The sequence below is a fragment of the Curcuma longa genome, chromosome 9 (assembly GCF_044706935.1).
Source record: "Curcuma longa cultivar G26 ecotype Majalengka, Jawa Barat chromosome 9, ITB_CL_G26_1.1, whole genome shotgun sequence".
NCBI classification, from domain to species: Eukaryota; Viridiplantae; Streptophyta; class Magnoliopsida; order Zingiberales; family Zingiberaceae; genus Curcuma; species Curcuma longa.
Genome location: NC_133869.1, coordinates 9,428,244 through 9,438,789, shown reverse-complemented (window position 1 = coordinate 9,438,789; position 10,546 = coordinate 9,428,244). Strand labels below are relative to the sequence as shown.

The following is a 10,546-nucleotide window of genomic DNA, read 5'->3' as shown; positions in this document are numbered from 1 at the left end:
CTCTGAGCTATAAAACAAAAATCTACTTCATTTTTCACATCAATACATTTTGTACAACAACCTATTCAAGTGTCTATATTGTTAAGCAATATTAGATGAAAGGAAAGTGGTTCCTATGTATTTAAAAAGATTTGAAAATGCAGCATACTTCAACAATAGGTTTCTCTTGGGCTAGACTTTCATGCCATCATAATCACTAATTTCCTAGATTTCTAGTGATAATATAAGCAAAACAACTGAAAATTTAACATATCTGTACTTATTGAGAAGTGGAACTCATCTCTATGAATTCATCAAAGTGCTGTGCTGTCTCCCTCAAATTTGCAATAGCCTCCTCTGCCATGTCATTGATCATCAGAGGCAAGACCTTCTCCATTCGAGCAAACCACTGGCCCAACGTCATTTTGTCCAAATCCACTTCTTCTTCTTCTTCTTCTTCTTCTTCTTCCTCTTTTGCTAATTCTTCTCTTTCTCCAGAATTTGCTGTTTTCTCAGTAACATCACCTTCCACCACCACCTTTTCTGCTTCAACATCTTTGGAATCATGAGACTTGACCACTTCAGTTTCATCCTTAGAAGCTATAGAAGTAGATCTTGTAGCAGGCCTTCTACCCCTTGTCCTAGGGTTTGCAAGAGGGACCTCCACTTCAACGATCTGCTCCACAACCAGGGGTTGCAAATCCTCATCTTTGTTGACACTTGCAGAAGCAGAAGTGCCCTTCTTCGGCCTTCCTCTGCCCTTTCGATCTTTATTCCCATTCGTCACACCAGCTACCGACTCCTCTACAACCGGGAGGGAAGGCACGCCGTTCCGAGCCCCTCTCCTTCTCTTCCGACCTACCTCACGCCTCTCCTCTTCTTCGTCGCAGAGATCGCCCACTCGTCGCCCTTCCGAAGCGAGGACCTTGACAGAGATGACAGTGAACTCGCCGATCTTGATGGTGTCGCCGTCCGAGACGGGGAACGGAGAGGAGGGCGGGATCTGGAAACCGTTGACGAGGGTGCCGTTGGAGGTGCCGAGATCGGAGACGGACCACGAGGAAGCTTCGCGTTGGAACTGGAAGGTGAGGTGCTTCTGGGAGACGCCGGGGTCGCGGACGGCGAGGTGGTTTCCCTTGACGATACGGCCGACGCGGGCGACAGCCGCGGGCTTGGATTCGAACGTCGCCCCCTGCTTCGGGCCCTTCTCCACGGTCAATCGGAGAGAGGGGAGCTCCATCGGAGGCGAGAAACTCTAACCCTAGTGCGTCGGCGACGACGAGGAGAGGCGGGGAATGGAAATTTGAGTTTCGAAATGATGCTGAGTCATCCCTACTTATAGGGCTCTAGGTGTGCTTTTTTTTTTTTCAATTAAAGAAGGTGGCATCGGCTGACCGTTGCGTGCATTTTTTAATTTATCCTGTCATAGTCAAATTTTTTTTTTTTTAAGACGTGCTTTATTTTTAGAGAGATTTATAATCCTCAACTACAACGTATTTATATGAATTTTCCTCTAATCATGAGCAACGCAATCAAAGAAAAATTAATAAAATAAATGATTTTAATAGAAATGAAAGGTCGTTAGTGTATTTTTTGATTTACCTTAATCGAATAGTCGGTGGAAAATTTTTGTGAAAGTTGGGACTGAACCGATCACCTAAAGATAGTCAATAGAACTCATTGGGATTTATCATGTTTGTTAAGATGTGCTTTATTTTTAGAGAGATTTATAAAATTAAAAAATTGAAAAAACAAGGTCGAATTATTATTGACGTGAGATTTGAGATTTTTATTTTAAGAGCGATAATGAAATTTTAAAATTGTTATTTTCTTTTAAAATTAGAAATGTGGATGGCACCGTAGAGATATTAAATAAAAAATAAAAAATAATATTATGAAATAGAGATATTAAATAAAAAATAAAAAATAATATTATGAAATGTGGGTCATTAAAAAAAAATATATATATATATATATATTTATTAAATAAAATATAATTAGTAATTTATTATAAAAATATATGGGTTTTGTCCGTACATATTTAAAAATATTTATTATAATAAATTTTAATTTTTACTTGTCAAATTACATTTGCTCGATAAAATTTTATTAATCGAAGTTATATTTGATCGATAATTTTTAATTTTTTACTATTTTTTTTTTGCAAATTTGATATTTTTTTCAAAGATTATCACCTCATAAGTTCATTCAGCTAATTTAGAGTACGAACATAATAGCAATTTGGGTGTCATTGAGTGCCTAAACTACGGAAAGAAATGATGAATTAGGACTTTGAACTAAGGCTTGTCCTTTGGCAAAGCCAATAGACCTAACTCAAATTAAGATAGCACCAAACAAGTTATTTAGTGCGAAGATCTCTCATATTTCTAGACAAAAGTCATTACATTTTAAAGACAATTATCGATAATTATAAGCAAAGTATAATCGTCAAAAGAACATCTAACCCTCATGTTAACCTTGCCGGAAACAATTACCTAAAAGGCATCTTGACCATCCCAAAGGATGTGCTGACTAGTCGAGCAACACTTAAGCCATGTTATCGATCCATAATTTCACCGCGACGGGTTATCGATGAGTTAGCCAACTCGCTAACGGCCCTAGAAGATGAGACTCGGGGCAAAAACAATCCAAAAGAGGTAAAAGAAGAAGCATATTATTGCCTTCTAAATTTGATACGAAAATGAAACAATTGCAACAATTAATATATTGATAATCAACATATCGATGGTGATCAATGTTGTTCATTCGATAACTCCTCTTTCTTGCATTCACTTTGCATTAAATCAGGATCATTCAACTGTATAATTAAATCATGATTCTTTTAAAATATTCACAATGATACCAGGAATGATTATTTCAAAAGAATAAGAATCTTTTATTTAGGTTATTTGAAATTAAAAAGCAAATAAGAAATAATATCACCCCATAATTATAATGTGATGATAAGAGGTGAGACGGATTCCTTAAGCAACGAGAATTCAAATTTCATCTAGAGTACATTATACTTGGGGAGTTTAAAAATTTTATGACGCTGAACCGTTTATCATGATCCATCTGTACTTTTCGAATAAGATTTATTCTGGTAATTAATGAAAAATTTTTATGAGACCAGACCAGACACATTCAGGATTAATCAGATCGTAAAAACTTAATAATATATGGATTATAAAAATATATATCATAAATAATTATTTAGAAAAAAAATTAAAACATAATAAAGATATATACACACAAATCCCATTGAGTATTGGGCCAAAATTAGGTACATATGTTCCTTTAAAAACTAAAGTAGATAATGTGGGTGGTCCAACACAGCCGAAGGAAGGTAAAAGGTCTATTCAAATTGGAAAATGAATAAAGAAGAAGAAGAAAACAACAAGGATATGCATGAAAAATACATACTAACCGATAAAAAAATGAAATTATTTTTATTTTTATTTTATTTTTATTTTCATATTTATCTCGTGTTGATTTTTTTTAATGAATGATTTATGGGTGCTAACTTAATTAGTTTTTGTGTTATATTAAATGTGATTTTTTTAAAAAAAAATAGGCATGTGCAAAAAGTTTAATATTTTCTATAATTCAAGTTAATTTAGGAGACTAAGAAAACTAAATTGAAATAATTAAAATATAAAATTATTGTGATGTAGATAATTTGTGATGATTCGTTGTTTGTTGTATCAAGTTAGTAAGTAGATTTTGACCTAAGAAAAAGATTGTTAGGACAAAGATAGTGTCGGAATAATATGTCATAACTAATTGGTGGAGAGCTATGTGATGACATTATAACATTGTGATATTATTATCATGATGTTATAATAAATTAAATGTTTATTGCAAAAGAAATTATGAGAAAATATAATAGATTAATCATCATTTGAAGAAAGTTTATGTTTGTAATGGATCTATGTCTTTTGTAAAATATAGTAACTTGTGAGATTATATGTCTTATAGTTTGCCCATTGTACCCAACACCTCCTTTTTCTTTGCTCCTCTTCTTCTCTAGAGTTGGTGTCGATAGGTTAACTCTCTATCCTCTTCACTCGCAACCGCCACCTCCTTTTCTTCCTCCTCTTCACACTCAATCGTTGCCATCGCCTCCTCTCCTCTACTCCTTCCCTTTCTCCTCCTCATTGAGCATTGGCAACTCCTTTCTATTTCTCTTCGCGCGTAGTTTACGTTCCTCCCCTTATTTCTCGTTTACATAGGTTTACACACTTTCATGGTGGCCAAACCGATAGTGAGCTATCCTCTTGAGTTATCAACGACGAATGACATGTCCTCAAAAGCGAGAGGTTATACCACCCGAGGTGGCATTTCGGTTGACAAATAATAATCACAAAATGGGAAACAATACAAAGCCTATTTATGAGACTATGATATTCAATAGGCCATGATGTGATACAAACTAACAGTCTCATTGGTACGTTTGACCTAAAATGTCACACTCTCTTTGTGGACTCCTCAACCCTTCTTTGTTCCTATTTGTATGCCTCCTTTTCATCTTTAATCAACACTTTCATCTAAACTCAATTTCCAAATATGTATAAACCACATAAAATATTTTCAAAAAATTGTAAGGGCTTTTTAGGGTTTGTGTTCCTAGTAATCAATTCATTTGCAATATTGATTGGATGTTGAGTGATGTGGGTAGAACAAACCAAACACTAACCATAATATACCTAAAGCCCCTCCTCCCCTCCCAAAAGTATATGTAATTTCAACAATTACAAGCACTTTTATGATAATCTTAGCCCCCTTTAAAACTAACAAAGACATAACTATATGTGAAATAAAAAAATATTAAATCATGAAATAAACATACCTCAATTGGACTCGGTCCGGTTTAGGTGTGCGTCGTGTGTTGGGTTAGGTGTGATTTGTTTAAGACTTGGTCGAATCATTTAGCACCTAACTCCCTAGAATTTAAAATTTAGTTTTTAAATCCGCTTAATTAGTACCTAATCCATATATTTTAAAAAAAGGAGGGGCATTTTCGTAATTACCGTCCCACTTGGTTCCGTTCCGAATCATCTGGGTGGCAGCATCCTCGACGCCGCCGTTAATTCCCTCGGTCTTCTCTCGCTCGCTCGTGGTTGCGGCGGCGACGTCTTTCCTTGGCTGGCGTTTCAATCCTTCGAGAGCAGTTCCGTATTCGACTTCTCCTCTTCCTCTCCATCTTCTACGATTTCCTTTCGGTTCCAGATCGCCGGAGGCCCTCTTGAACGGTGAGTCGCTTCGCTTTCCTCTCTCCGAGTGATTCGAAAAGCAGTAGAACGGTTCCTCTCTAAAAGTTTGCTCTTTGTGCAGGCGGTTAGTTTTTCTCTTTGGTTTGCCTTCTTTTTTTCAGAATGAAAGGAATTCTCTTTTTGCTTGCTTGCTTGAATTAGTCTTTCTTTTTCCCTTCTTTTCTTTGTTGAAGATCGAATTGGCTGTGAATTGGATCGAGAGTTGTTAGTGTTGGAAAAGTGAATAAAGAAAGAATGAAATTGACTCTAATATGAATATGAATAGAGATAAAAATTACCTATGTAGTTTATTTTTCTGCTGCCTCAAACTCGATCTGATTGTTGTCCTTTCTTATGTTTTAGGACCTGAAAGAGGAGTGAATCGAAAAGTAATGTCAATGAGAAGTCCTAAAGCAAACAATTCTATGCTTTGCAAGAGTGAAGTCGAATAGAACTTTGTAAATGAAGAGGCTTTTTTCATTTAAATCTCTGGGGGCAAGGGATGCAAGTGATACCTCTCTACAAACAGCTCCTTTATGTTCTGACAAGAAGTTGGGATGCAGTGAGAAGGCCTGTGATTGTTCTCTGACTGTAAAAGACATTGCGAAAGATCCCAGTCGATATCCAGAAAATGAAGATTCACCTCGAGTACCTATTCGAAGAAGCCGTTCGTTTTCTTCCGGTACCATGAACGGCGACTTCAGAGAGGGGAACCTTGTTTCTTTGAGTGATCTGTGCAGACCAGTAGCCAGTTGCGGCAACTCACCACATCAAGCATCTAGTTGCCAAGTGCAGTAAGTTCAAGAACTCTATTACTCCTGTGTTCATTCTGTTCTTTGATCCACATGCAAGTGCAAACTACTCAGAAATAAAAATAATAATAAACCCAATGAATGAATTGGCATATATGCTGCATGTTTGTGAACTGATTTCTCTTGTTTGTTTTTGCACAAATTGTTATGAATTACTACAGTTACTTGATGGCATCTTAGGTAAAAGCTTTCATGTCTCAAAGGTTTTAAAGGTGAGTGGTTGATGCTCTTTGTAGTTAGTTGATGCTTGTGATTGATCTTTGCCCACCAAACAAGTTAGCATGTGAAGTTTGGAAGATATTCCAACATATTATGAGTTGAGATTCACCTATCTATAATATCAGGGTTATGTTAGCTTACTGGTCTTCCAACTTATACTTGTATGTGTGTATGTGAGATTAATGCATTCATGAGCTATTGTTCATTTACCTTCCTGTCGTTAATTTCTGAACCAGCCTACAAAGTTCCGGCTGAATGTTGATGCTTGGGTCTTTTCTTCTTGTGGTAATGATTTCTAATTCTTCTTCTTGCTTTCTGATTCAGCTGCCATCGACCTTTGTGTTCCCATGCTGTTCATAAACAGGGTTCTCCTGGTTCTTCAAGGAATACTGAAATTTCATCGGAAAATTCTCCCTGCTGCTCTCCGATTTTGTCAAGATGCAATGTGTCTCAACAATCGCGATTCCAAGAAAGGAATACATTTCTTGACCAGCACACTGATGGAGGTAATCAGGAAGTTAAAGCGGGGAAACAAACTGAAAAATGTTTGTCTGAATCTGGAATCGATTTCTCCGAAGATAATAGAGCATATCAAAGTGCAGTAAGGTTGCAAGATGTCCAATCTACAGCAGTTTCTTCAATTATGTACAATAAAGAGGATGTAAGAACTTACTCATTGAGGGAGGCGAATGATTCCTTTCATGACTTTTCCAAACAAAATTGCATAAGAGATGATTCTGGTCTTGCATCCTCATGGAGACACACAAAAGAGGGTAACAAGAAATCATCGCATGCATTTCCTGGAAAATTATCCATGAATTTCCAAGATTACGACTCCGAAAGCAGTGCAACCGTCGAGGATATTTACATGGATTCTTTTGCTCAGGACCTGGAAAAATATGACTGTTTTGTCAAAAAAAGAATCATGGACAATAGCTCTGATCAACAAGATACAGATGAAGAATTACTTGAGAAATTGAACGACATTGAAAAGATGATTGAGCTCCTTAGTGAGGAATATTTTGACCTCGAAGAACTTAACAAAAGTGAGTCACATGTGTCTTCACTCTTCCAAACTATTAGGGATATCCAAGAAGACAGGAAGTATTTGGCATTGGACCTCTCAGCACAAATAAAGTGCAGACTTGCAGAACGATATGCCGCAAAAAGGCATTTAAGGCAAGCCAAATTAGAGTTGAAAAGGCTAAGTCGGAGGTCCGAGAGGGAGAAGCTTCAACTTCAATTTAATTTAAGGAAAGACCTGGAGAGAAGTTCAAGTGACTGGTCGATGAAGTTTGAGATGATTCAGTTAGAAAAACAGAGGCTACAGGAACAAGTGGTGCATCTAACAGAGCAAAATGTTTCTTATCAGAGGGAAATATCTTCACTCAAAGGCACTGATGGTGTTAATAAAAGTAGGAAATTGAATTTAAAAATGGAATTAACTAATCTAACTGCCAATGTGGAGAAACTTGGAGCTGAGAATAAAAATCTTGAGAAAGCTTTGCTGGAGAAAAAGGACCGTTTAGATGCAACCGAAAAGGAACGGGATTGTATCCAAAGATGCTTCAATGAGAAAGAAAGAGAGCACAAAGAGTTGCAAAGACTGGTTGTGCGCTTTGAAAGAACATGCAATGAGCAAGAAAGGACTATTGATGGCTTGAGGCAAGGTTATAGTGATGCTTTTGAGAATAATTTGACAGAAAGAAATGATCAGTTAAATAGGTTGCAGATGGAGCAGATAAGGTTGACAGGTATTGAACAAAATTTAAGGAAGGAGTTAAAGACTTGCCGGTATGAACTGGAGACACTCAGGCAAGAGAACATTGCCTTATTGAATCGTTTACAAGCTGTTGGAAATGGAGGCCAATTCTCATCAATTAAGCTGGATCAGGAGCTTCGTGATCGAGTAGATTGCTTGCAAACAGAAAGTTTGTCCTTAGTGAATGACTTTAATCACTTCAATGACAACCTATTAGAACTCCTTAGGTACAAACAATTTGAACATAGTTATCCTTTTGTCGAATACAGAATTAGAAGCCAGAGTTTACGTGCAAGACAGGAATATTTAAGAACAAGCCTACAAACTATAGTGGGAGTCTTGGATGAGAAGTCAGATTTATATGCAATGGTATGCCAGTCACAAAGCTCAGACGGTGACATGCCAAAGCAGTCAAAGGTAATATTCAAATTTTACTTTAGCAATGGCATATGCTATAGAAATATCATTCTGTAATCCTAAAATAAAGTATTTATCAGCCATTTTGACTCCTTTTTTTTGATCTAATAGTATCCTAGAATTTTACATGAATACATTATGTCTAGTGCCCGACAAATTCTACTGGCATTCAAATACACTTGCTAGACAGTTCACAATGTCACTTAAACTCTTAATTGTCGATACTGCTGTTCATTTTATTCAACCAGATGACACTAGTAATATATATCAAAGTGGATACAGATGTGCATTCATTGACTATAATTCCTTTGAGCAAAGGTGGTCAGTGTTATGGCTAAGATCCTCAGTCACTGATGCTGTATTTCTTTTTATAGGATGAATTAGAGATCAGGTTGAAGTCAGAGGTCATTTTGACTAGATTACTAAGGGAGAAGCTGCACTCAAATGCACTGGAAATTGAGCGTCTAGAAGCAGATTTGGCTTCTTCAATAAGGCTGCATGATGTCCTCCAGACAGAGATTCAGAGGATGCAGGATGAAGTCTCCAGTCTTTCCCACAAGACAACTAATATGGAGCTCAAGGTATGGCTCATTTCTTAGTGATTTTGGGCTTATATTTCTTTATAATATGTATCTTGTATTTATACCGCACCTAATCCCTGATTTCTTGTCGATTATAACAGTTATGAGATTGCACATAAAATTCACAATCCATCTATTGACTAGTTTGAATATCCATAAACAGTTGATGCGGAAAGATGAACAGATCAAACAGCTTGAGAATGACCATCAAGAGTGCACAAAAGAACTAACCGCTGCCCGGAATATGTTATTGAAGGTAACCGAGGAGAGAAACCATATGTGGGAGGAAGTAAAGAGTTCAAAAGAGAGCATTATGCATCTTAACTATGAAGTTTGTTCTCTACAAAAGAAGATTGAGGAACTTGACGAAGACGTTCTTACAAAGGAGGGCCAGATCTCTATCTTGAGAGATAGCCTTTCAAAGCCATTTGACATCACCTGTAGTCCTAGAACAGTGAAAGAATTTTCACTGGAATGAAACAGCAGTAAGTCTTCTCCCCCCATTAGTCCTCTCGACACTTAGGATCTCTATAGTATTTATTGTATAGTAGATTTACTTGGTTAATGATCCAATCAACTTTTTTTTTTTTGCCAACTATACTCTTCTCCCTGCTAAATGTCTTCAATTTCTTTTCCACCATAAATGCAAAGGTCTTTTTTCCCCTCATGGTACAGAAGACAGATCCTATAAGATTTAATCTGATTTCATTCAGTTCTTTTACCTCTTGAAATAAGATTTTGAGGAGCAGAGATAGATCATAATTTTGTCTATTCAGCTACAACTGAAATAAAAGTTATTGTGTAGAGATAAACATTCATTTAGCTTTTTGTTCCATAAAACAAAAAGAAACTAGATTTATTCTGCAAGTTCTAGTTAAAAGGGAAAACATTTTAATTTATTTCTTTGTCCAGTTATTTTGTTTGAATTTTTCATGAATCATTTGCTTGCAAACATGTGGGGAAGCCACTTAAGTAAATAACTAGTGTTAGGATTACAAGGCTAGATAAAACAAAAAGAAGAGTCTTTCAAAGAGAAAGTGATGAAGAAGTTAACTATAAGCTATATAAAATTTGGGTGATGTAGTCAACAAAAAAAAAATGTGAGCAACTGAAACAGAGCAGCAGTCCAAGACATGTATTCTTTTTCCTGCATGTGGAACTACAATTTATTAAATTTTGTCCAGATTGATGGCATGTTTTTTCCATGGGTTATAGCCCTTTTAGTCCGTTAACTCTTGTTTTTCCTCATGTTGTCTTATAGTCACTAGGAAATGAAATTTATCAAACTTGTATGTGTATACACATTTGTTTATCGTTACTTTTAAGAACAAAAATTGTATTTATAGTCTCTCCTTGATCTAACAATTCTAGAATGAATTGATGAAAGGAATAATTCTAATGTTAGAAGAGTAAATGCACATACCTTGCACTCATAATTTGAAGGCGTAATGGCAATAGTTTAGAAGGTGTGACACTCATTGTGAAGAGTGATTTCTTTATTCACACATGAAGTTTAAGCAAATT

At 36.2% G+C, this 10,546-nt stretch overlaps 2 protein-coding genes across 2 annotated transcripts; one reads left to right on the top strand and one right to left on the bottom strand.

The window, feature by feature from the left end:
* Nucleotides 1-259: 259 nt before the first annotated feature.
* LOC141834369 (uncharacterized) lies at nucleotides 260-1,219 on the bottom strand. Its single transcript, XM_074721729.1, has one exon. The coding sequence runs from the start codon at nucleotides 1,217-1,219 to the stop codon at nucleotides 260-262; it is 960 nt and encodes a 319-aa protein (XP_074577830.1).
* Nucleotides 1,220-4,764: 3,545 nt separating this feature from the next.
* LOC141834367 (uncharacterized) lies at nucleotides 4,765-9,670 on the top strand. Its single transcript, XM_074721727.1, has 5 exons — nucleotides 4,765-5,231; nucleotides 5,595-6,025; nucleotides 6,587-8,441; nucleotides 8,816-9,022; nucleotides 9,186-9,670. The coding sequence occupies exons 2-5, from the start codon at nucleotides 5,694-5,696 to the stop codon at nucleotides 9,498-9,500; spliced, it is 2,709 nt and encodes a 902-aa protein (XP_074577828.1). The 5' UTR covers nucleotides 4,765-5,231; nucleotides 5,595-5,693; the 3' UTR covers nucleotides 9,501-9,670.
* The last annotated feature ends 876 nt before the right edge of the window (nucleotides 9,671-10,546 follow it).

Bases quoted from the DNA above. Each gene is read 5' to 3' on its own strand.
- LOC141834369 (XM_074721729.1), bottom strand. From the start codon at position 1,219: ATGGAGCTCCCCTCTCTCCGATTGACCGTGGAGAAGGGCCCGAAGCAG.
- LOC141834367 (XM_074721727.1), top strand. From the start codon at position 5,694: ATGAAGAGGCTTTTTTCATTTAAATCTCTGGGGGCAAGGGATGCAAGT. The intron at 6,026-6,586 runs GTAAGTTCAAGA...TTTCTGATTCAG, and splicing joins GCATCTAGTTGCCAAGTGCA to CTGCCATCGACCTTTGTGTT. The intron at 8,442-8,815 runs GTAATATTCAAA...TTCTTTTTATAG, and splicing joins ACATGCCAAAGCAGTCAAAG to GATGAATTAGAGATCAGGTT.